The sequence below is a fragment of the Eretmochelys imbricata genome, chromosome 2 (assembly GCF_965152235.1).
Source record: "Eretmochelys imbricata isolate rEreImb1 chromosome 2, rEreImb1.hap1, whole genome shotgun sequence".
NCBI classification, from domain to species: Eukaryota; Metazoa; Chordata; order Testudines; family Cheloniidae; genus Eretmochelys; species Eretmochelys imbricata.
In genome coordinates, this window is record NC_135573.1 from 195,239,162 (window position 1) to 195,266,249 (window position 27,088).

At 43.1% G+C, this 27,088-nt stretch overlaps 1 protein-coding gene across 1 annotated transcript in view; it reads left to right on the forward strand.

Annotated features, from left to right (window-relative positions):
* GADL1 (glutamate decarboxylase like 1) overlaps positions 1-23,232 on the forward strand; it is a 78,268-nt gene extending 55,036 nt beyond the window's left edge. Inside the window, exon 10 of the mRNA XM_077809303.1 lies at positions 23,059-23,232. Coding sequence (XP_077665429.1) covers positions 23,059-23,232 — 174 coding nt within the window. The remainder of the gene's footprint in view (positions 1-23,058) is intronic.
* The last annotated feature ends 3,856 nt before the right edge of the window (positions 23,233-27,088 follow it).

Genomic DNA, 27,088 nt, shown 5'->3' on the forward strand with positions numbered 1-27,088 from the left:
CTAGTCCAGAAACTTACTGAATGGATGGCATTTACATCTTCAAAAGAAACTGAATCATAATCATAATCTCTGGAAAGGCCAGCAATTAAGACAAGGTTTGTACAGGGAGATCAGTGACATAGGTGAATTGGCTGTGCAGCGTGATAGAGGTAACTGATAAGTATCCACTCACAGATGATTGCAGAATTTAAAAATAAATAAAAGGAAACTGGGACGTGTATAGAAAATATTTTTAAAGTGGAGATCTATGTATAGGAAATACAGTGTCAAGCAAGATTCCAAGCTGCTGAGCACATGATATGATTGATACACTAGTTTTGTTAATTTAATCTGGTTATAATGAAAATCATCTGGGGTTAAAATAACAGTTTAGAGTGTCTAGAATGTTAATAGGAGAGCCTTATTCTGTAGCCACTCTACATGCAGATTTCAAAGTAGCAGCCGTGTTAGTCTCTATTCGCAAAAAGAAAAGGAGTACTTGTGGCACCTTAGAGACTAACATTTATTTGAGCATAAGCTTTCGTGAGCTACAGCTCACTTCATCGGATGCATGCAGAGTGGCTATGTAAGTGCCCCATAGTACTTTGGGTATGGAGAGTTTATGCCATGTAATAGTTGGGTTTTTTTAATTGGGAGTCCATCATGGGTCAGATTTATAAAGTTAGATCTGCACTATTGCATGCTTACATTTGCATGTACAGAGTATATACATTCAAATAGTCTGTGTACATGCACACAGCAGGTACTTGCAGGTGACCAGCTTGGCAACTGTAATGGGTTATTTGTATGCCCCAAATTTTATAAATCTGTCTCTGGAAATGGAAAGGAAAGTGGGCATGGGCTGCTACATGTTCCCCTGAGCTGTTCTTCCTGCTAAGAGATGGCCCTCAGACTCAAGTTGACCTGTAAACCTGGTGTTGATTCACTTTGATTATTTTAAGTTAGTGACCTTTGACATGTGAGACTTATAGAACACCTGATTTACAGAGCAACTCATCTGAAGCTTCTTTGGTGCCTTTTGGTTTTTTTCCCTTGTGTTCTGGACTTGTTTTGCATTTAGGCCTCTTGAGTCTGAAAGGCACAGTTGAGTGGTGTGTATGGGGCTACGTGCTCTCCTGCCACAGTCAAAGGCAGAGTACATGTTACATAAAATGTTCCAAAGCATCAGTTCCAAAAACTGCAATGAAAAAGACCAGGAAATAATTTGCTGGCTTAAATACTACAGGAAAAGCATTGGAAACATCAGTTCAGTGCACACATTGGCTGTGCTTCCATGATGCACCAAGTTCCCCCAGTCTGTTTGCCCTCCACACCTGTTGCCATTGGTTCAATGAATTAGTGACTTTGGCCCACGCAATGTGTTCCATAGTCTGCGAGTAGCAGGCTAATATGGGCAATAGCTGCACTGACTTGTAGAATTTCCATACCTTGCTTTCAGTTGTGGGGGAAGCGTGTAGTCTCTGGCTCTGTGAAGCTGACTTCTTGCACCTGGAGTCTTTGCACAGCCTGCTTGAAGAGTCTTGAAGGTATAGTGCAGCATACATATTAATGGTAAAATTCTGCTATGAGTCAGTGTGGCCCAACAGATAAGGCATTGGCTTGGCAACTAGGTGCCCTAGGTTCTGTTCCCAGCTCTGTTGCTGATCTCTATTTGACTGTGGGCAGCTTAACCTCTATGTTCCTTAGTTTCCCCATCTGCATAAAATGGGGATTAAGAAGCACATTTGTAAAGTCCTTTGGGATCTACAAATGAAAAGCACTATAACATGGCCTAAGTACTCAATTTTCACCTGTGCCTTTTTTGGGGAAGCAACTTTCTTTCCATTTGTCCACCCCCCCCCAACCCCTCCATAGTGCCTAAAAATATCTTAATCTGGCTCCAAGAGTTTTAAGGTTTAAATCTAATTAGAGAGAGCTTGACAATGGTGTAAATGCATGGCTATGCTGCTGCTGGGGTTTGAATAGAAGGATCATCTGCAGTAGCATGAAGGGGGAACTCAACTCAGGGGACCCAATAAAATGTACAAATATAAAATTATAGTAGCAAAAATAAGTATTTTCATCTCCTAGCATTTAGATTAATTATCAGAAGCCTATGCAATAGTAATGAATATTGGCACAGAACTCATGAGTACACTGAATGTAATTAGTGTAATTAGGATGGATTTTATAATACACAGATTAACATCTGTTAGAGTCAGATATCAAGATTCATTGTTTGAATAAATATTGACCTTTTTGCTCTCAGGTCAATAAATCTTGAGTTTGGCCTTCATTTAATACACACAGTAGTACTTAGTTGTTCCCTGTCACCAGCATCGGAGTGTGTAGAGTTCAATTGCCCTTCTACTTTGCTGTAGTATATTGGTGGGAAGCACTATTTCCACTCCAATTACAAAAAAGGATTGGGGTCTAATCCCTACATCCTTTACTCAGGCAAAACTCCCATTAGGTTTGCTTGTATAAAGGATTGCAGAAATATTCAAAAATCATTGCTAATGATGGTGGAAAAATTGGTGCTGCATGGTGATTTGCATCTGCATATTTGTCTCATGCTTTTGTGGTACACCCCTCTGCATTGAGATATATCTTGTGTGTATGCTGATGGTAATACCTGTAATGTTTTTTCAAAACTATCCAGCTTTCTATTGTGGACTGAGGTGTAAAGTCTTCTAGAACTTTGGATTTTAGTATTTTTAGGACACCTAAAAATAGATCCCTGTTTAAATAGAAGTAATTTCTCAATGGGATTGAAATGGAATAAGTTTCTTCCCCATGAACATACAGTAGATGTAGGTGTGTGTGTGTGTGTATGTATGTATGTATGTGTAGATCACTCTATAAAGAGATCTGATTAGTCAAAAATATCCAGAAGTCCTATAATTAGGGCCCTACCAAATTCACAGTCCATTTGGGTCAATTTCACGATTACAGGATTTTAAAAATTGTAAATTTCATGATTGCAAATATTTAAATCTGAAATTTCATGGTGTTGTAATTATAGGGGTCCTGACCCAAAAAGGAGGTATGGGGGTGGGGGTCACGGTATTGCTACCCTTGCTTCTGCGCTGCTGCTGGCAGCGGCATTGCTGTGAGAGCTGGGCGGCTGGAGAGCTGCAGCTGCTGGCTAGAAGCCTAGCTCTGAAGGCAAAGGCAGAGCCGCCACCTGTAGCAGCAGAGAAGTAAGGATGGCATGGTATGGTATAGCCACCCTTACTTCTGTGCTGCTGTCTGCAGAGCTGGGCCCTTGGTCAGCAACCGCCACTTCTCTGGCCACCCAGCTCTGAAGGCAGCAACGCAGAAGTAAAGGTGGCAATACTGTGACCCTCTTAAGCCTTGTGACCCCCCTGCAACTGCCTTTTGGGTCAGAACCCCGAATTTGAGAAATGCTGGTCTTCGCCATGAAATCTGTATAATTGTGTAAAAGCACACAAAAGACCAGATTTCACAGTCTGATATATTTTTCATGGCTGTGAATTTGGTAGGGCCTTACCTATAATATGTAATATGGTTATAACCAATAGGAATTCTTCTAAAACATATAGAACTCATTAGAGAATTATATCCTTTCAGCAGAATATTTAAGTCATTTTACAAAATTTAATAAAGAATTATGTGGGATTTTCAAAAGTGCTCAGTGTTACTCTGTTCCTATAAGTCAGAGATGAAACTACCATTGCTTCAATGGGAGCATAGTTAGGCCAATGCAGAGTCACTGTGAAAATCTCACCCTAAGTCACTGATAAATAGATTGGTTCAAAAACGCTACAGAAAGATTATTGTTCTCTATTAAATTGTACAGACCTCTTCAATAAAGGAAGGGAAGTTTAGCAGACTATCAAAGGCAACTTCTCTAAACTAGGTCATAACTACTTTAAAAGATCATCAGATTGTTCAGGGAGTCCTGCTCACACAGGGTTTTTTTAATTAACATAGGAATTTTGGAATTTAAAAACTGGCTAATAAAGAAGGTTACTCAGCCAGAATAATGCAATTTGTTTCTATTAAGGCTTGCTTTTATCACGGTATTCAGTAAAAATACAACTTCAGTGCAGAAACTCAGCAAAAGCAAGAGTTTGAAACTATTTTACCTTTTCTCTCTTTGGTATCCCACTGTTGACAAGTAAATCACAAAGGCCCTGATCTAGCAAAGCACTTTAGCATGTGCACTGGGGCCCAAAGCTAGACAGAATTGCTTGTAGGGAAATTTAGAAAATTACTGCATTGGTGATTTAACCAGCAAAGATGTTGGTAGTAGAACTAAGACTTTTGCATGAAATTGGCAACTTTTAAGGTTAAAGGCAACCCCCAATTTGCAGAAGGGTTCAAGTCCTCAGTAAGCATGCAAAGGGATGATTCCTTGTGTTGTGAGCTGGCCCTGTGGCACAGCCAATGGGAAAAAGCTAGACAACATTCAGTCCAGTATTTTCTGCCTCACTGAATGTGGACTGAAAACACTGGATGGGGCTATTGGGGATGGGTGAGATGACACCTCTACATCTCCCAAACACTGTGATGTTCAGGCACAAAAGCAAAATTTGAGCGAAAGTTTATACCAACCTACAGGTGGAAAATCATCAAGAATGTGATTCCCATAGTTTTTCCTGCTTGAGTTCTCACCTGCTCCTACCCCATAAGGCCAGCACAGATTGCTCCACCCTGGGTTTTTCCATCCTAACTATCAGAGTAGCAGCCGTGTTAGTCTGTATTCGCAAAAAGAAAAGGAGTACTTGTGGCACCTTAGAGACTAACCAATTGAGCATAAGCTTTCATGAGCTACAGCTCACTTCATCGGATGCATAAAAGTGGAAAATGCAGTGAGGATGTTTTTATACACACAGACCATGAAAAAAATGGGTGTTTATCACTTCAAAAGGTTTTCTCCCCCCACCCCACTCTCCTGCTGTTAATAGCTTATCTAAAGTGATCACTCTCCTTACAATGTGTATGATCATCAAGGTGGGCCATTTCCAGCACAAATCCAGGGTTTAACACGAACGTCTGAAGGCTCGTTCACCTGCACATCTGCCAATGTGATATATGCCATCATGTGCAAGCAATGCCCCTCTGCCATTTACATTGGTCAAATTGGACAGTCTCTATGTAAAAGAATAAATGGACACAAATCAGATGTCAAGAATTATAACGTTCATAAACCAGTCGGAGAACACTTCAATCTCTCTGGTCACGCGATTACAGACATGAAAGTTGCAATATTACAACAGAAAAACTTCAAAACCAGACTCCAGCGAGAGACTGCTGAATTGGAATTCATTTGCAAATTGGATACAATTAACTTAGGCTTGAATAGAGACTGGGAGTGACTAAGTCATTATGCAAGGTAACCTATTTCCCCTTGTTTTTTCCTACCCCCTTCCTTCCTCCCCCAGTTCCTGAGATGTTCTTGGTAAACCCTGGATTTGTGCTGGAAATGGCCCACCTTGATTATCATACACGTTGTAAGGAGAGTGATCACTTTAGATAAGCTATTACCAGCAGGAGAGTGGGGTGGGGGGAGAAGACCTTTTGAAGTGATAAACACCTATTTTTTCATGGTCTGTGTGTATAAAAACATCCTCACTGCATTTTCCACTTTTATGCATCCGATGAAGTGAGCTGTAGCTCACGAAAGCTTATGCTCAAATAAATTGGTTAGTCTCTAAGGTGCCACAAGTACTCCTTTTCTTCATCCTAACTATAGAGCCTTCCCATCTCTTCCCACCAACCTCACCAGCCCGAAGTCTGACTTGGTTCCTGAGTCCCTGAAACTCAGCACCCTATCTTTGCTCGTACTCCTGTTGTGCAAGCTGCACAATGCTACTGATCCACTCCATCACCTGTAAACACCTCTGTTTCCAGCCCTCCTATCCCCTGGTAGAAATCTGGTTCTGTTCCTATCCTCTCAGAGTCCCTCCCATTTTCCCACTCCCTCCCCCATCATATGGCTATAAACCTGTCTTTCTCCTGACAGAGTCTCTTTCCATCACCGCCACCTGCCATCACCCAGCCCAGCTTGGCTCCCTTTCCAGTTTCAGGACCCTCCCCACTGTGCCGTGGGATGTGAGAGGAACCATGCTGATGACTGGAAGGGCTGTTTGGCTCTTTGTAGAGCTTCCTCAATTTTAGCAACACTTCTGCATAGGCAAAAGTTGTGAGAGGCAGAATACCTTACAAATTGTGTCTTGTGACCCACACTCATTTCTGTCCCATGGTCTTGGCCAGAGAAGCACTAAGACCTAGAGTTTGCAAATACAATACAGAAGTCACAGAAAATCTCAGACAAGATTGTTCCTTGTCATCCTCCAAACTCCACCCATCTCTTCAAAAGAAGGTGATTTGGTGTATAAATATTTTAAAAAGAATGTTACATGTAAATTTTAGTTCTGTTAATATAGCAGATACCAGAGCAGGTTTCAGAATTCCTTTGGACCTTCAACCCTGGGAGATGTGTAAGGAAAAGGGGATTCTTGCAATCCTGTCTCCAGACTGAAGTGTTGCACAGTGAACTTGAAAGCTGCATTTTAAAAATATTAATTAATATTTATTTGCTCATATGGAGTACTAGAAATATAAAAGCTTAAAGCTTTTGCTTGCTTAATTAAAATATTCCTATAACAATGCTCCACAAAACTAAAAATGTTGTTACTCCTATTTATAGTAAAGCAATAAAGACTTTATATGATCAGTTATAATGTATTTAATGAGAGCAATAACAGTTACTCTGAAACCCATCTGGTGGCCAGTCTCTCTGCCTTTGCTACAAGAAATGAGCACGATGCCCTTTGGGCCAGTCCTGCAAACCCTTCTGTGAGTAGCCTCAACTCACACAAATAATTCTGTTGGCACCAAGAGTAAAGATTAGCAGGGGGTTTGCAAGTATGTCAAGGTAATTAAAGTCATGGGGCCAAATTCATTCTTAATTCAACTCAAGTAAAGGTGATATTACACCAGGGCTAAATGTCACCCTTGCATAGTTGCCATAGGTTGCTTGTGACAAGGAATCCCACAACAGATCTAGAATTTTGTTAGCTTTATTATGTTTCTGTTAAACATATTGTTTCCAGACATCTATACAAAACATAGTATGGGTTATTAATGATAAGTACACCGCTTTTGATGAGTACAGCATACAACATTTGTTAGAACCATTTTTCCGCTGAAACTTTTGGTTGCATTAGGGTTATTTTTCTGGTGGTACGTTTCAGTTACTTTGACTGTGGTGTAGATTGTAGCACTTAGCTGCTGCCCATAGTAAAAATCTAGTTCACAGACTGGTCTTGGAGAAACAAAAAAGTTTCTGGAGTTTCCCCATTCCATACTCCCAAGTGTAAGTTTCTAGGCCCCATTATGGGATGCCGCTCACCTCCCCCTGACCCCCACTTCTTGGCCAGCCAGGGCTGCTTCCTGCCTATTTTCCATGCATACTCACCCACTTTCAGGTGAGCTGCTTGCAGGGTGTGGGGAACATCTTGTTAGAAGTCCCTGGAGGGCAGAGGTTGCACTTTCGGCCAAGGCCTTACACAGGCTATATAGGAAGTTTCTTTCTCCCTCTCACCCTACCCACAACTCAGCTGTCTAAGGGCTGCCACAATCTAGCCCCATATGGTTAACACTATTGACCAGAATTTCAGAAGCACTTGTGCATCTTTCGCTTACTCAGTTTGTGAAAGGCTGCAGGTGTAAATTCTTATTTCAGCAATTCCTCTTATTCTCCCCCGCCCTCCCTCCAACACATACACACGCCCCTACCCACTCATGCCATGAAATCTCATGCATTTGTGGGGTTGTTTTATTGTTTCAATTCCCTGATCACGCATCATTTTAAAGCATAGAGACTTTGTAACATTTCTCATTTCCGTCATGAAGAAAAATGTCAGATACAACACACCACTGATAGCTGAATATAGATAGGAGATTAGGAGAAGAGGGAATGGTGTGACCATAGCACAATCTCGATCCTGCAATGAGATGCATGTGGACAGACCCTTCTGCCTTCTCGGAGCCCTTTTGACTTCAGCAGAGGTCCATGGAGAAGGAGGGGTCTGGCAGTGCCCATTTCATGTCAGGATCAGGGCTTGAAACAGGAGTCTGAGGAAGGTAAAAAGAATTACTGGTGAGGAATAAAACCAGGCACAATTATTGATTTTGGTTTTTGAGGGTGAGTAATGTGTTCTCTGTTAAATAGGGTGATCAGATCAGACAGTCTTGCCTCCCTTAACAGTCCACTTTTTCCCTGCAGAGAAACTGTCAGCAACCTCCATGAAGGTCATTACTCTCCTTTACAAGATAGAAAAGGATACAAAGAACCTGGCTTTGTTTTAATGCTCATTTTGCCTTTAGATCCAGTGTAAAAAAATGAACAAAGGCTCATTGCAGCTCTCTGATCTTTACTGTAATGCAAATACAGAGTGTTGCTACATATGTACCTTATGCCAGAAGCTGGCTCGTGCAAACGGAATAAGAGTTCTTAACAGTAGGGAACCATTCCAAATTTCTGAAGAGACATTTATTTTTCTGCAGGAGAAGTGTGTTGGGTTTTTGAACTTATGTCACCAAATAATGTAAGTTGCTTACTGTAACATACACCCACCACACACATTGCATTGTGATTTCCCTTTCCCAGCGGAGAAGGAAAACACAAGCTCATCCCTATGCATACAAAGTAAAAAGGGATGTTTTTTGTTGGTATCTCTTTCTTTCAAGATGACAAGCTGTTGTTTCATTCCTGCATGGAACCTTCCTTTGCCAGTATTGAAAGATAGGAAAACCTAATCACTAGTGCTGTCAAGCGATTAAAAAAATTAATCATGATTAAAAAAAATTAATCATGATTAATCGCACTGTTAATAATAGAATACCATTTATTTAAATATTTTTGGATGTTTTCTACATTTTCAAATATATTGATTTCAGTTACAACACAGAATACAAAGTGTACAGTGCTCACTTTATATTTATTTTTGATTACAAATATTTGCACTGTAGAAAACAAAAGAAATTATATTTTTCAATTCACCTCATACGAGTACTGTAGTGCAATCTCTTTATCATGAAAGTTGAACTTACTAATGTAGAATTATGTACAAAAAACCCTGCATTCAAAAATAAAACAGTGTAAAATTTTAGAGCCTGCAAGTCATAGAATCATAGAATATCAGGGTTGGAAGGGACCTCAGGAGGTCATCTAGTCCAACCCCCTGCTCAAAAGCAGGACCCATCCCCAATTAAATCATCCCAGCCAGGGCCTACCTCTTGTTCAGCCAATCGCCCTATCAAGGTTCCTTCTCCACTCTGAACTCTAGGGTACAGATGTGGGGACCTGCATGAAAAACCCCCTAGGCTTATTTTTACCAGCTTAGGTTAAAACTTCCCCAAGGTACAAACTATTTTACCTTTTTTGTCCCTGGACCTTATTGCTGCCACCACCAAGCGTCTAACAAAAATAACAGGGAAAGAGCCCACTTGGAAACTTCTTTCCCCCAAAATCCCCCCAAGCCCCACACCCCCTTTCCTGAGGAAGGCTTGATAAAAATCCTCACCAATTTGCATAGGTGAACACAGACCCAAACCCTTGGATCTTAAGAACAATGAAAAAGCAGTCAGGTTCTTAAAAAAAGGATTTTAATTAAAGAAAAAGTAAAAGAATCACCTCTGTAAAATCAGGATGGTAAATACCTTACAGGGTAATCAGATTCAAAACATAGAGAATCGCTCTAGGCAAAACCTTAAGTTACAAAAAGACACAAAAACAGGAATATACATTTCATTCCTCTCAACCTATTTTATTAGCCATTTAAACAAAACAGAATCTAATGCATAGCTTACTGACTTTTTACAGGAGTTCTGACCTGCATTCCTGCTCTGGTCCCGGCAAAAGCATCACACGGACAGAGAGAACCCTTTGTTTTTTCCCCCCTCCAGCTTTGAAAGTATCTTGTCTCCTCATTGGTCATTTTGGTCAGGTGCCAGCGAGGTTATCTTAGCTTCTTAACCCTCTACAGGTGAAAGGGTTTTTCCTCTGGCCAGGAGGGATTTAAAGGTGTTTGCCCTTCCCTTTATATTTATGACACGCACAGACAAACAAGTTAGTTTACATTTGCAGGACATAATGCTGCCCACCTCTTGTTTACAGTCTCACCTGAAATTGAGACCAGACGTTTGCATGGCATTGTTATAGCTGGCGTTGCAAGATATTTACGTGCCAGATGCACTAAAGATTCATATGTCCCTTCATGCTTCAACCACCATTCCAGTGAACGTGCGTCCATGCTGATTATGGATTCTTGTCGATAACAATCCAAAGCAGTGTGGACCAATGCATGTTCATTTTCATTATCTGAGTCAGATGCCATCAGCAGAAGGTTGATTTTTTTTGTTTTGTGGTGGTTTGCATTCTGTAGTTTCTGTAGAAAACCATGCACTCATCTGTAAATGCTGAGTCAGTTGCACTCTCTCTCCTGCCTCATCCTTTTTAAAAATGAGTACCATAAATTTAAATCAGTTTTCTGAAAACGTAAAGTGAAATGAATCCCTTCACATTAAATGCTAGATCTCACCTTTGTAATGACTAGGGCCCTACCAAATTCGCGGCCATGAAAAATGCTTCACGGTCCATGAAATCTGGTCGTTTGTGTGCTTTTACCCTCTGCTATACAGACTTTATGGGGGAAACCAGCGTTTCTCAAATTGGGGGTCCTGACCCAAAAGGGGCTATGGGGGGGCTCACTAGGTTATTGTTGGGGGGTCGTGGCATTGCCATCTTTACTTTTGTTCTGACTTCAGAGTTGGGTGGCTGGAGAACGGTGGCTGTTGGCTGGGTGACCAGCTCTGAAGGCAGCGCCTCGCCCGCAGCAGCGCAGAAGTAACGGTGGCAACACCATCCCATGCCCCACCCTTCCTTCTGCGCTGCTGCTGGCGGCGGCTCTGCCTTCAGAGCTGGGCTCCCGGCCAGCAGCTGCCGCTCTCCAGCTGCCCAGCTCTGAAAGCAGCACCACTGCCAGCAGCAGCACAGAAGGAAGGGTAACAGTACCGCAACTCCCCCCCCCCCCAATAACATTACAGCCACCACACAATTCCTTTTTGGGTCAGGACCCCTGCAATTACAACACTGTGAAATTTGAGATTTAAATATCTGAAATAATGAAATTAACAATTTTTAAAATCCTGACCGTGAAATTGACCAAAACGGACTCTGAATTTGGTAGGACCCTAGTAAGGGGATTGGTTGGGAGCCCTGTGTAAATATTGTGGTTTAATCAAGGATAAGTCAAATGCAATATTGGGTAGAGACGCACAATAAAAAGGTGATGCATTAGACAGCTGTAATCATTGCATAAATGAATGGCTAAAACAATTGTTTGAAGCAAGATGAAGCTTAGCCAACCTGCCATATATTATTGGTCAAGAAATTTTTATAATTAATTCATGTTCCTGGTCACAGAAAGTAACAAATGGGAGGAGCGCACACAGATCGCTTTATGGAAGGTGTAGCACCACAGCCCCCAGATCAAAATGCACAGAGAACGTCCGTGGCAGAGCAAAAATACAGAGGCATCCATTTCTCACTTTGATTCTCTAGTAGCTCTGAAGAATGTGGAAGTGGTTTACTGTTACTTTTACAAATTGTATTTATTTCTCTGTTTGTCGTATGGTATGACACGAGGGAAATGCTGGCGCAGTCATGTTTTGTCATAATTTATTAGTGGGTTAGGGCTGTGGGCCCAGAACAAATTCTAGACAAAAGAAAAACATGTTTGGGTTTTTACAGAGCGCCTTGGCTACAGGAACAAAGCTGTGATTGGGAGTGCAAACATTTGGTATTTAGCTTGTCCCACTTGGGGTGACATCTGACAAATAGTCGGGGTTTGGTTTTAATTATCACCAAAAAAGAAAAAGCTTTCATTGAAAGTCTGCAACCAATTTTCCAACACAAAGACAAGAAGTTACTAAACAATGGAGAATGTTTTCTTAGTTTTAAAATGTTTTGAAAGAGCCATTGCTTCCATATATTTATGGTGGGGAGTTAGTGTAGTGATTATAAACAACCAAATAAAGTTGTTTGCTTACTTGTATACAGCGGTCAATATATCAACAGTTAATACTCATTGGTATCTTTGGTTCCATAGTCATCGTCTGTATTCAGAATAGGAAAAAAACTGGCAGCTGTGGTGTGGCAACTGTTCGCAAGATTTGTTGGTAAATGTTGTTTATGTTCTAGTAGCATCCAGAGAAACCATGTGATATTGGGGCCCCGCTGTGCGACGTGCTGTATGAACATCTAATAAGAGATAGTCCCTGCTGAGAAATCTCACAGACAAGACAGTCCAATAATGAGGGTGAGGGAAGAGGAAATTATAGTTGTTCCCACGTTACTGATGAGGAACTGAGCCACAGGGAGACAGAGGGTATGTCTACACAACAACAACAAAAATACCCTGTGGCAGCAAGTCTCAGAGCCCAGGTTAGTAACTCATTCTGTTGTAAATATCTGTGAATTTGGTCCAGCCAATCTAGCAGCAAGCAGTTTTGCATAACCAAAAATGGCCAAATACTTAAGGCAAAATCATGAATCATGAATGCCTCCTTTGTAGCCAAAACAGATTTTTGTGGTCAAATGAGACTGTTTCATGTATAAACTTGTCTTCCATTTAGCAAAATAGCTAAGGCAAGAATGGAAAATGGTTTACATTTTTATGAAATCGTGATTTTTCTCGAGTTTTATCAGCAGGGAGATTTTTTTTTTCTTTCCACTACATGTCTACTGCCAAATTCTACTGCAGTGTCCCAAACTTTGGAAAGCGGCAGAGAGTCCTGTGGCACATTATAGGCTAACTGATGTATTGGAGCATAAGCTTTCGTGGGTGAATACATGCATCCGACGAAGTGGGTATTCACCCACGAAAACTTATGCTCCAGTAAGTCTGTTAGTCTATAGGGTGCCACAGGACTCTTAGTCTGGATCTGTAAGAGCGGCAAATACGGCTACCCCTCTGATACTTGAAACTTTGGGAAGATTCATCATCTGAGCAGCTGAAATCCTTAATACTGTAGTTGATCTGCCAGTATCCTGCGACCTTCCAGAAAGTGACTCTTGTGGATCCCTACAACGTATATGGATTTAACTACAAGTGGTTTTTCCTAGTTAAAGCTAAAATCTTTTTGTAAGCTACCATCTTAATTGTGGATCTGGAGAAAATTTAGATAGCCAGATTCTGCTCCCATTGAAGTAAATGAGGAATTTTGCCACTGATTTCAGTGGGAGCAGAATCTGGTCCAGTGCATGTAGGTTACTATTAACATAAATAGGAATAGCTTTGGAGTGAAGCAGAAGCAGCAGATTCACATGGCTATGTTGTAGCTATGGTAGTGTGTCGAATGGCCTTCCATCTGGAGTGGTCCCTGGCAAGTTGTCTTCCTTTGGCAAGAGTCATCAGGGGAGGATTCAGGCTTCTTAAATTCCCCCAGATTGCATCTTACAACTTCATTCTTCTCCCTTTTTAACCCCAGTGGAAAGGATCCTTGGTAGAATTGTTACAAGAACCCTGTCATGTTCTGCGACTAGAACATCCAGAACAAGTGCTGGCAGAGCAGCAGCTGTGTTTTGTAAGTAGAAGGTCTGCTGTGTGTACTGTGATGGGACATGCCCCCATCCCACTGACAGCAAGCCTAACGAACGTCCCTGCACTCAGGCAGTGCCAATTAGGTGCACCTGCAGAGCATGTGTTGCCTGGAAAAGGGGAGCTTAAAAAGGTGAAGCTGGCCATGGAGCAAGGTGGGAAAGTTTTCCCAAGTAGAGAAGTTACTAGGAAAGCCTGATAGCCAGGGGACCCAAGCTCAAGGCAATGATTAGCCTTCCCTTCCCTCCACCACCTTTTTGTTTAGGGCAAACAGACACTGCAGCCCTGATACGGTCTCTGGACGTCTGCTCTCCATCAGTGCCCTGTTGTTGGACGTGTAGAGCAGTGCCGTGGACTGGCAATAGACTCTGAAAGGGCCCTGGGAGTGAGCCCAACTCCCGCAGGGAACAGTGAGCTTGCCCAGGAGTGGCAGGTCTTGAGGGTACCCGGGGCAAGAGATGACAGCCAAGCCCAGGCTGAGAATGTGCCTGAAGGGAAGGCAACACTTCAAAATACATTGTGGGGCAGTCCTTCGTTGGTGAATGAGCTTGCAGTAAATTGGAAACTGTCTGGTTTATCTGGAATATTTGTAAAATATTATTCAACCAAGATACTAACATTAACCTTAGTACTGGAGGACACTGTGTCTTTGTGAAATTCTTTGGACTAATGCTTATTACAGTACCTGTGAAATTCCTGGCCAAACTTTACAGACAGGACAAGTGCATCAGGAGTTTTCTGGTACTTTATGCTTTGATTTAGGGTGGAAATTCTACCAAAACAGTTTTTCATAAGCTATTCCAACATTTTTCTTCCCATTTATTCATCAATTTATAAATGATCACTATTGCCTTAGCTCTGGAGTGTCTGACATTAATTACAAAATAAATTTGAAAGTCACAAAGTCTAGGTCTCCAAATACACACTCTCTTAAAAACTCCCACTGTTTTGAATGGGAGCTGTGGAAGCTCAGCACGTAACAGGACTGGGCCCATAGCATATAATACTACAGCAGTTCAGAGGCGCCTTTGGTTCTGAATGAGCAGAAATAGAGGGCTTTCAGAGAAGGGTAATGAGAGTGATTTGAGGCAGGAAAATATATTGGAGAGAGAATAGATTTGAAAATATTGGACAGTGTTGTCTAGAGAGGAGTCCCATAAAAGAAGTATACAGAGTAAGGAATAGTGTAGAGAAACTAATCAGGCACTCTTCTTTACTAAGAACCAGGGAACAATCAATGAAAATGAAAGGAGATATAGCTAAAGATAATGAAAGAACATTCTTTTTTATGCACATTTTGTCTGAGTTTATTAGGCTTAAAACTGTTGGCCATATCAATGAGAACATCCACAGTTATTTTAGAAAGTGTATCCTTTATCATTGGATATAAATCTTCATGCGTCAGAACATAAGCTAGGGGTTAGAAAGAAACTTCCATTATAGGCAGGTTATTTTATAATTGTCCAATATGGGGCTGTCTGGTACTTGTCATTGTCTGAGACAGGATACTGCACCAGAAGGAACACTAGTCTCATCCAGGCTGGCCATTACTCTGCTCTTGTATAGATGTAAGAGGTGTTACATGCCTGTTGGGGAAATTCTGACCTGTGAGGAGAATTTCTTTCACTTTTTACAGATATTCTCCCACAACCAAGGAATGTTAAGGCAGTGGGGATATTCTGAACAGCAGCCTAGTGAATCTGTCTAATCAGAAGAAGAGAGCTGGGTTACTGTTCTCTGTAGCCCAAACATATTAAATATTTTGCAACCAATAAAATAACAGAATCACAGTCTTGTAATAGGGGGCCACTCCTTTACAACTTATTTATGAGTCAGTGTGATTTGGAATGATTAGTACAGAACATCTGACCAAGCCCCTTTATCTAGATTTTGTTTTATTTTTCATTAGAATAAACCTTCATTAAGTTTCCATATTGCAGAGTATGAGGCTGAGTGACCTACGCTGGATTGCTAGGGTCCCACTTGAGTGCTGTGGTTAAAATATCAGGTGTTCAACCTAGCTACTTTTGAGATTTCCCATTGCACAGAAACAAATGCCTGAGTCGTTCCTCCATGAGCCAGGAAGTTGTTCCAGGAGTTTGTATTGTTCATATAGCATTGTCACTCTGAAGTGACACCTACTACACCTTGGTAGTTGGTGTAATAGTGGATGGCTTTGAATGGACATTTCTTCAGCTTCTCTTGGAGGATCCTAGTGTCAAAACTCACGAATTAATCCTCAGAGATGCTGAGCACCTGCATCTCTTACTGACTACAGGATTTGCAGTTGCTCGACTCTTCTGATGGCTAGGCCTTAATGCTGGGGGCTGAATAGAGTTTATTTGTAAGACACTGTACTTGAGCTCAGATGGGAGTTTTCACCATTCTGAAGAATATTAAATACCATCAAGTATGCCAGTGAAGGACTAGATAGTGTTTTTAAAGGCACAGCCCTGCATTGGGGTCATGCAGAGCTACCCCATGTGAGAGGAGAGCTTCAGGGAGAGACCGTCATTCCCAGAGCACCCTGATGCACATGAGGAGTTTGCAAACTGCACTGTCCTTATAGGCCCGGCCTCCTTCCCTCACTGCTTTCTGTCCCCTGTGGGGTGCATAGAGGGAGTTGTCTTGGCGGCTGTGCAGGGCAGGATGATCCTTGCACCCACTTCCTCACAAATATGTGCAGGTGTCAGCCACAGTCTGGACTCTAAAATGCAGGCAACTAAAACCTTAATGCTAAACTCCCCCCAACCTGAGTAACAGGGCTGGGTGCTGGACAACTTTGGAGGAGGAGCTGTACTACTCTGTGGCTGCTAACCCAGCCTAATAATTGGATAGCTGCTATGAGTTAGGAGAAGAATACAGGTTGCAGCAGATACTTCTTCCGTAGCTATCCCCCAGTCTAGACCCCCAAATTCCCCTGTGTAGCAGTGCTCTGGGAGGCTATGCAGAGCAGAGGGTGTGCGCTCCTTGTAATAGCTTCCCTAGCACCTGCCTTATCTTGCACAGCAGACCTGGAGCAATTCCACTGCCAAAGGGCCCAAGTTGAGCTGTTGAGAGAGCTAAAGAATTTAGGGCTAAGATTGCCTTTCACTTACCATTCTGAGACTATTCCTCTGAAGTGCAAAATAAAGAATTTGATTTATAATTTGAAGTAAATCCAGGAGTAAAATAATTGGAAAGGTGAAGCAGTCTCACTCTTACCAAACTGCTTTCCTAGGGGTCTATTCTGTTAGGTGCTGAGCAGCTCCTGCCAGTAGTTTAGCACCCTCTGCTCCCATTGACTTCACATTTATTTCAGTGGAAGTTCAAGACATTGAATTCCCTCACAGAATCAGGCCCTATAGACTAAGGGTCTGATTTCCAGGCTGTTGAGCACCGGCAGCTCCGAACAGTTATGGATGGTTGGCACCTCTGAAAATCAGGCCCTACATGCAAGCCAACCTTTAATGCCTATGTTCTGAGGCTTGTGCTTAGAGTTTGTGTGTATGTTCTGCTCCTTTTTTTCCCCAAGTGGAAATGATCATGGGTGAAATTGTTACCACAACCCAGCCATGTTCCTTCAGAATACTTGATGGCAAACCAGCAGCTGTGCTTTGTAAGTAGAAAATGCTTGGCTTCATAGTGCACAAAGGGAAAGAGACACTTAAGAATGTATTGTGGGGACAGGCCTTCATTTGCAGCATGATAAACTAGATAATATAAGAGATTTTCTACCTCCTATTTCCATGAGACCAGCATTGCTGTAGCACAGTATATTTATCCCAGTATTGCTGATGCTGATGCTCTCAATATTTCTGCTTTCACAATCTCTGTTTGTACTACTGCACAGTTTGAGGTGGCGAGTTACAGAACGCATGCTGGAACGGCACTCAGTGAGATGAAGGGAATCCATTTCAAAAGAAGAAATAACTGATAGAACATCAATAAATATTAAAATTGCCCATGGCATTTGAATCTTAAAGGAGAGCCTGAGAAATTATTATAATAAGGATGCAGGTCTGCCACTGTTACACCTTTGTTCTATGAGGATGTCCACTGGGACCACTTGTGGGGTAAACCAGAAGTTGTCTCTCTTCTGTATTTGTGTGGCAAGCAGCACACTGTAGCCCCAGTCTTGACTGGGGCTTTTGAGCACTACCTGAGTACAAATAATTACTCCTTCTGAGTGCAGTATAAAGTAGTAGTAAGAGCGGAAGAGCTGAACTGTTACTAACTTGATGTAATGGTAAAAGGGACCAGGACATTCAAACCAAATTGGAGCATGAGAATTTCCATCATGCCAAATATATTCTGTGTCTGAGAGGGCATATTTGGAGCAAATAAACCTGTATGTACAAGCTCACAAAACCCTACCCTGTCCAACTCACATTTGAAAATTGTACAAGGACAGTTCAAAGGTCCAAATTCTGCCCCAAGGTTCACACTGTGCGACAGTACTGAAATGGCTTTGGTCCCAAGCATAGAGGCAGATTCAGCCACCATTATGCCGAGTAATGCCTACCTGCAGTGTGACTACTTCCAGAGGAGAGTGAGTAAGGATGGCTCATGTGGCACAGCCATATCCAGCAGTCCTTCAGTGGAAGTTTTTCTTGAGTATGGACTAAATGAGGTTGTCTACACTAGGAGTTATTGCTGTGATTCTGCTGTTTGTGAACGCCCATCTCACACTCGCTCTCAGTGAGCTAGCGCAAGTGTAAATATATAGCAGTGTAGCTGCAATAGCACTAGGATCTGCAATGGAGGCACGTGTGAGCCATGCCAAATACAGACCCATCGGTTCCCAGGGCGAGTTTGTATTCGGTATGGCTCAGCCAAGAAACAGCCACTGCTGCTACACTGTTATTTATACTTGCACTAGCTGAATGAGAGCTAGCATGAGTTATGTGTACACCAGTATGGGAATCACAGCACTAGCTTGTAGTGTAGACAGAGCCTGAGACGAGAATAATGTAGCTCATACTATAAAACAACCCAGGTTGGCAAGTCCTTGGGGTTTTTGTCATGCAGATAAAAACCCAGGTTGGGAGGGTGGTGGTTTTGCACATATTATATTGGCAGAGCTATCTTTGATAACATTTGTTTCTAGAGACTTGTCTACATGGTGCATTAGTCTGCACCAGAGGGGTATAAATTCTAGTGCTCATTAGCAGGTTGTGTGCTAACTGGACCCCGTGGCCCCAGCTAGCATGCACTAGAAGTTCCCTAGTGCACGTTAATGTAGGCCTGTTTGAAACAGATATACACTGATGGTCGCTAGGGAACTTACAGTGCCTGCCACCGGGGTCCACATGGGCCAGTTAGTGTGCAACACTCTAGTGCACATGAGAATTTACACCTCTTTGGGCAGACTAGTGCACCGTGTAGACAAGCCCTAAATTACACACACATTGCAGCTACAAACTAGTACTGTGATCCCTCTGCTCACACTGAGTAATACCTAAACCATGAGTAGTCCGCTTGGCTTTTATGGGACATGATGCAAGGTTCTGTTCAGTATTAGCAAGGGGATCACAATCTGTCTTTAAAACTTTTGATGCTGTGTTGAATTTTCAAATTCTCATTGTCAGGTTTGTTGTGATTATTGTCCTCTTTCCTCCAAATCTTTATTAATGCTGATTTCACTACTAATCTCTTTCCTCTCTTGTTTGTATTATTAGGCAAAAGGCAAACTTCTGGGAATAGACTGAATTCTGCATTGTTATTCATTGTCATAATGTACTTCATTCATACTTATGTCGCGTTGTGGATTTTAATTAAAATTCTAACTCTATCAATTTTTAAAAAACCCACTAAATAAAAAAAAGTAGACTTAGTACAAAGACAACAAGGAGTGGTAGAGACAAATTAAGCCAGATCAGGGGTGGGCAAACTTTTTGGCCTGAGGGCCACATCTGGGTGGGGAAATGGCATGCAGGGCCATGAATGTGGGGGACAGGTGCGGGATGCTGCTGGGGGCTCAGATCAGGGGGTGCAGAGTGCATGAGGGGGCTCAGGGCAGGAGGTTGGGGGCTCAGGGCAGGGGGCTGGGGTGCAGGAGTGCGGCAGGGGGCTCAGGGCAGGGGATTGGGGTGCAGTAGGGGTGTGGAGTGCGGCAGGGGGCTCAGGGCAGGGGGTTGGGGTTGGGGTGCGGGCTCCAGCCTGGCGCCGCTTACCTGGAGCGGCTCTGGGGTGGCAGTGGCGCGCAGTGGGGCTAAGGCGGGCTCCCTGCCTGTCCTGGCCCTGTGCCACTCCACTCCCGGAAGTGGCCGGCACTGTGTCCCTGCGGCCCCTGGGGCAGGAAGGGGGCTCTGTGTGCTGCTCTTGCCTGCAGGTACCTCCCCCGAAGCTCCCATTGGCCACAGTTCCCCGTTCCCAGCCAATAGGAGCTTTGGGGGAGGTACCTGTAGGTGAGGGCAGGGCGTGGAGCCCTCTGTCCCCCCCAGGGGCCGCAGGGATGTGGTGCTGGCTACATCCGGGAGCAGCGTGAGGCCAGGACAGGCAGGGAGCCTGCCTTAGCTCGCTGTGCCATGGGGGTGGCAATCCTGCAGGCCGGATCCAAAGCCCTGATGGGTCAGCTTTGGCCCGTGCGTACTTTGCCCACCCTGAGCTAGAGCCAAGAATATTTTCTTTAAATCCAAAATTGATTTTAAGCCAAGATCATCATGCGGATCCACAGCTAAACTAGTGTGGTAGAATGGTATCTTGTAAAATACATTGACTAACCATGAGATGTTTATATCAAAACAAGTTGCTTGAGAGTTACCTAGTGAAATGTGTGTGCATACGTGCCATGTAGAAATAATGCTATTAAATAAAGGTTGGCACCATCATTTTTCTTTTCTGGATCCAGTAGCATTTTCTGCCACAGGCTTTTAGAGCTGAAATAAATTACTGCAGGAACTGAGGCTGGATCTATAGCTCTATTTGCTCAGCTTAAAGCCAAAATCTCGCCAAAAAGGGTGAGGGGAGGGGCTGTTCTGAAGATACGGTTGAATGTAGAAAATGTTGAAAAAATTTAAAAATGCCTAAAATATGAATCATAGAAGATTAGTGATTAGAACAGACCTCAGGAAGTCATCTAGTCCAACCCCCTGCTCAAAGCAGGACATAACCCAAGTAAATCATCCCAGCCAGGGCTTTGTCAAGCCGGGCCTTAAAAACCTCTATGGATGGAGAGTCCACCACCTCCCTAGGTAACCCAGCCCAGTGCTTCACCACCCTCCTAGTGAAATAGTTTTTCCTAATATCCAACCTAGATCACCCTCACTGCAACTTGAGACCATTGCTTCTTGTTCTGTCTGCCACCACTGAGAACAGCCTAGCTCCATCCTCTTTGGAATCCCCCTTCAGGTAGTTGAAGGCTGCTATCAAATCCCCCCTCCCTCTTCTCTTCTGCAGACTAAATAAGCCCAGTTCCCTCAGCCTCTCCGTGTAAGTCATGTGCCCCAGCCCCCTAATCATTTTCGTTGCCTGCTGCTGGACTCTCTCCACTTTGTGCACATCCTTTCTGTAGTGGGGAGGCCCAAACTGGACGCAGTACTCCGGATGTGGCCTTACCAGTGCTGAATAGAGGGGAATAATCGCTTCCCTCGATCTGCTGGCAATGCTCCTACTAATGCAGCCCAATATGCCATTAGCCTTCTTGGCAACAAGGGCACACTGTGACACACATCCAGCTTCTCGCCAATGTAATCCCCAGGTCCTTTTCTGCAGAACTGCTGCTTAGCCAGTCGGTCCCCAGCCTGTAGAATCAGGCCAAGACTTTGTCATGTTCATAAAGGGCTTGGTCATGCCAGGAGCTGGTTGCTCTGGTCTCAGTCCAGCACAGAATGTAAGCACATGCTTAACTTTAGGCATGTGAAGAGCTCATTGGCCTCCGTGGCTCTACTCACATGCCTAAAGATATGCATGTGGTGAAATACTTTGCTGGTTCAGAAAACCAGGCCTTATTCAGCGAGTCTTATTCATGTTTACTTTGCAATGGGGTTACTTGCAGAGTAACATGCTGCTCACGGGAACAAGTGTGGCAGCACTAGTCACTAAGTAAACAATAAAACCTAAGGGGTGAGATCCTGGCTCCATTTAAATCTGTAGGAGTTTTGCCATTGACTTCAGTGGAACCAGGATTTCAACCTGGATGCTGCACTTAGTTGCCTCTTATTCAGCTGTGCAGGGGGTGCACACGGAGGGCAGTGCCTGCTCCCCAGATACGTCTCCTCCTAGCGAGTGGTTGGGGAGGGGGCAGAATCTTAGCTCAGTTTCACTAATCACAGGCTGGGCACGTGTGGGAGCTCAACTGTGACCTTTTGAGGGCTGCAGTAACTTATTTCTCCTTGTGCCCCACACCCTTCCCGTGCACAGCACGAGGGGGCTGGTGTATTCATGTACCAATCCTTGCTCAGGCCTGAGCCTAAAGGCAAAAGCTAGCCCTAAAGATTGAAACTCAGGGCAGGTGCTGAGGGATTAATGACCAGCTTGGAGAAGTAACCAGACTGGTCATAAAGGCCCAAGGAAACTGTGTGTGGCTGAGTTATTGGTATGATATAAGATGAAACAGGCATGGACTGAAACTGTAAGGTTGTGGGCCAGATTCTGCTCTTCATTCACACTCATTTAAATCCAGAGTAACTCCACTGACATCAAGGCCTGGTGGTAGTTGAGATCAGCTAATGAGATTAGCTAATGTGCAGGTGGCTTGAGTTATCTCTCAACATTTGTTTCAGTTTATAATAAACAATTACAAAAAGCAGTAGCCAGAGAAGGATAGGTTCTAGCCTTGATTGATGTATTACTCATTGCAACATTTCATACTGCTGATTGATAATGCCGCTCTTAAGTAAGGCATTTGGTTTTGGTAACCATCATTCAGCTACTTAGGTCACACACCAGAAGTGTAAAGATTAATTAGTCGGTGTTTGCACAGACCTTTGAAAATGTAAATTGTGTTTTAGATTCATGGAGGATAGTTCCATCAATGGCTATTGGCCAGAGTCCCTAGTTTCTGTTTGCCAGAAGCTGGGAATGGGCGACGGGATGGATCACTTGAGGGTTACCTGTTCTGTTCATTCCCTCTGAAGCGTCTGGCAATGGCCACTGTTGGAAGGTAGGATTCTGGACTAGATAGACCTTTGGTCTGACCCAATATGGCCGTTCATAGGTAGATAGAGATATGCATAGGCCCAATCCTGATCTCCCTTATCCATGCAAAGAACTCTTATGTGGGTTGTACCATTGAAATCAGTGGGCCAATTCATGTAAGTAAAGGGTGGCAAGATCTTGTCCTAACTCAGTGGTTCTCAATCTGTTCCTAACTGGACCACGTTTTCCATACTGGGGGCCCTCCCTCCCATTTAGCGGCAAGGCAAGGTGGTCACAACGTCCAGGCTAAGAACACCTGTCCTGGTGCTAAATATGATTCAAGCTTACAACTTTAAACACCTGTTCTCTTTCCCCACTGTAGGTTGCTCCTGTAATTAAAGAGAGAATGATGAAGAAAGGCAGCATGATGTTAGGGTACCAACCCCACCGTGGCAAAGTCAACTTCTTTCGCCAGGTAGTGATCAGTCCCCAGGTGAGCCGTGAGGACATGGACTTCCTGCTGGACGAGATTGACTTGCTTGGCAGAGACTTGTAGCTGTAGGTCAGCAGCACCAGCTGCTTATATGCCTGATGTTTACCGATCAAGAATGCTTGTAGCCTACTGGTATTATATTTTGTAACAGGTAGTTGAAAGTTCAACAAGTAGCAATACTAAGGATTTCGCAGGTAGAGTACCTCTGGACTTGAGCATCTGTTCTTACAAGTGGTCATAGCTATGCCACTGCTTACAGCAGCTGCCTAAATGTCACCCTCACTACCGTTCGGAGAAGCATCACCTTGTGAGAATGATCTCCTATAGGCTAATAAGGCAGATATTTGGCAGGTACTGGTGGACAGACTGGGCCAGATTGGCCACTGACATAAGTGGGCATGATATCATTAACTTCAGTGGAGTCATGCCTGCTTATGTCAGCCATGAATTTAGCTCAGTGAGTATTAAAATCAAAGCACATCTCTGATACATTAAGATTTTAGCCTGGCATGCATTTAAGGATAAAGGCCCAGTTGGTGATTGAACTAGTAAGGCCTCATGCTAGGGGTCCTGTGGCTCTCTTAATGAAAGCCCCTAAACCAGCAAATTGCCCAGCACAAAATGGGCCCAATCAGCGTTTGACCACACATAAACCTATCATGATTTTAGCAGAGCTGAGAATGTTGGAATGAGGAGAGTATCATTTTTTAACTTTTTGTCAACAGGAAATACGTATAGTTTTTGAACTACTGTTCATATTTCCTTTCTTTTTAAAGTGTAAGCAGTTCTTTAGCAGCTTTAGACGCATGATAAAATTTTAACCAAAAAGTTAGAAAAATATATTTATCTTAAAGGGGTGTGGTTTTTATGCAGGGTAGCTATTTATTAAGAATTGATGTAACAAAGCATTGTATTTCTCATGGTTCCTTATAATTTTCCTACAGATTTAAAAAACGCTAGCTCTCGTGTGCTCAGTGTGTAATTCTTTTTTGGCATTAAACTTAAGCTGCTGAATAAGTTAAAATTTGTCTGTGATTTTAGCATATGAACATTGTTAAAAAAATAATAAGTGAAATACCAAAATTAAATTCTAACCTTTATAGTTATTCAGAATTACAGCATATTTTGACAAATAATTTTGTGAGTGATCTAGTTTAATCCTTTCTGACTATAAAATGATTCTTTCAACCATAAAAATAGAAATCATAAATGTATCTTTGGGTGGGAGTTCTAGCAGTAAATTTAAGGAAATGGCCACATTTTTCACTTGTGACACTAACTTACTTTGATGTTTTATTCTTTGTTCCATAATCTGTCTCTGAGGAAGCACTAACCAATATGAACTTTCTTGTTGTAATGTATCTGTATTGCTGAAAGCTGTCTTTAAATGCAGTGCTGGATGTTTTCAATTCATGTATTGTGGTAGTATCCAGTATTGTAGAACATTCCCATTTTTAGTCTCCAAGACATCAGTGTGGAAAGTTCATCAGTATCAGTCACACTATCAGTGCAGTAGATGGGAACAAGAGCTTGATAGACCTCTGTAAAGTATATGGGAATGGATATTTTTGAGCCATGGTCCACCATTGATGATATTGGTGAGTTCTTGATAAAAATCATTGGCATAACCTAACCTTTTGTTTTTGCCTGTAATACTTGCTGGTTCACATCATCAAACACTACTTGTGATTAAGGCTCTGTGTTTGTCATGGAGGTCATGGAAATCACAGATTCTGCGACTTTCTGTGACCTCCGTGACTTCTGCAGCAGCTGGTGTGCCTGGTTGTTGCTGGGGCAGTCTTAGGCCCCCCGACCCTCCAGCAGCAGGAGTTTGGGGGTGGGGCTAAGGACTGGGTATTGAGGTGTGGGCGGTGCTTACCTGGAGGGGGGAGGGCTTCTCTCCCTCAGCTTCTAGCTCCACGTGTTGCATCTGCCTGCAGGCACCACTCCCGCAGCTCCCATTGGCCGTGGTTCCCAGGCAATGGGAGCTGCAGAACCAGGATTTGGGGCTGAGTGGAGGCAGCAGCACGTAGAGCAAAGAAGCCGGGTAGGGAGCCTGTCCCAGCCGCCCTCCCCCACAGTGCCCCCTCACAGTGCCCCCCCCAAGCACCCGAGGCACCCCCCTGGACTCCACCCCCCTCCCCAGTACCCGCAGTGCCCCCGCTGGAGCACCCGTGGTATCCCCCCCGGCCGCGCCCTATCCCAAGCACCTGTGGTTGTCCCCCGTCCCCCTTCCCCCGGCCTGTGCCTCCCGCATCACCTCCCACGCTGCCCCCCCCCCCAAGTTTTAGCCAGGGGTATACAGTAAAAGTCATGGACAGATCACAGGTCATGAATTTTTGTTTACTGCCCGTGATCAGGCCGAGACTTTTACTAAAAATACCCGTGACTAAAACGTAGCCTTACCTTTGACTTCTGGGTATACCAGCCACCATAAAAACATAATTTAAAGCCCTGATCCAGCAAAGGACTCAAGTACCTGCTTAAAGTTAAGCACTCAGCAGGTCAGCGCCCAATTACTCTGGTAGACAGCCACCCCCTCTTGACTGGTGTGCAAAGAACCTAAAGAGCGCTGAGTTCTCAGAATTGCTTTGTTGTTGCTTCTTGAGATAGATGCTGTAGAGTAACCATTCTCCTTTTCTGGCTTAGAAAGAAAGTGTCAGCGTTTTCTGATTCTGGCCCAGATTCTCAGCTGATAAAAACCAGCCTGGCTCCATTCGCTTGAATAGAGCTATCCCAGCTTATACCAGCTGACGGTTTGGTCCTCTGTCTTTACTACTAGTGAAAAGTGTCACCATGCGATTACATTCATCTTAACAAATTACTGCTTTCCTTTATTTCCAGTGATTGAGACAGTCACCGTACACTTCTGGTTGTCTGTTTGAAACACCATAGTTCCAATTCTGTCATAGCGGTAGCTGTATTTTTAAACAAAAGCCAAATTGAACTTTTTTTGAATGTTTGCACAAAATATTTCTTGGATTTACATTTGCACTGTATTTGTTTTCTTGAAAGGTGAAGGTTAACCTTACAGTATGATGGAATTAACTTATTTGAGCTCTGTATTTTCTCTGTTGCCGTCCGCTCCCTGTAACGCCTGAGGTATGTAATAAGCGGGTCCTTCTTCAGGACTGTAACAGCATTTTCCTATAGTAGCTTATTTAGACCTAATAAATGCAAAATGTCTATTTTTTAGTCAATGATTTGAATAAAAAGTAAAGTAAATGACACTCTTATAAAGGGAGGCTGTGCTTGTCATTTGTAAATCTAAAAACCATGTCGCCTTTAAAGAAGGGCAAAGGGTGGGTGCTCCAGATGGAAGAAGCAGCATGGGTGTGAGAATGTCAGGTGCGCTCTACCTCTGGTGCAGGCTATGGGTGATTAATATGTGGCGACAGAGGAATACTGCCCATATTATTTTTGATAAACAGCTGGCATAAGGATGTGTTACAGTTTTACTCCTCTTCTCAGTTAAACTGTCAACTGCAGAAGTTAAACAGTCTTTGCAGCAAGTGGTAGTGTTAATTTTCTGAAGTATCTCAGTTGAAAATGAAATGATCACTCAACTCCTCCTCTTCTGGTCAGGGAATTACCATCATTCAGAGCACTGAGCCAGATTCTTCCAATGCACAGATATAACTCAAGACAGAATTTGACTCACTATCTTTGGTTTCCTTTCTAATAATTACTGGTGTCTCACTAGCCAAACAGTTTTAGATGTGTGCCTTTTATGATTCACGTACATGGACTTGGTATTATGGTGTTATCTGTCATAAAGGAAGTTCTTAGACTGAGGATACAATGAGCCAAATTGTGCCCTCCCCTATGTGCATGCATATTGCAATAACTTGGAGCATAATTATTTTTTGGGAATTTTGCCTCTCTCTCCATCTGCAATTTCACAAACATAAAACAGGTA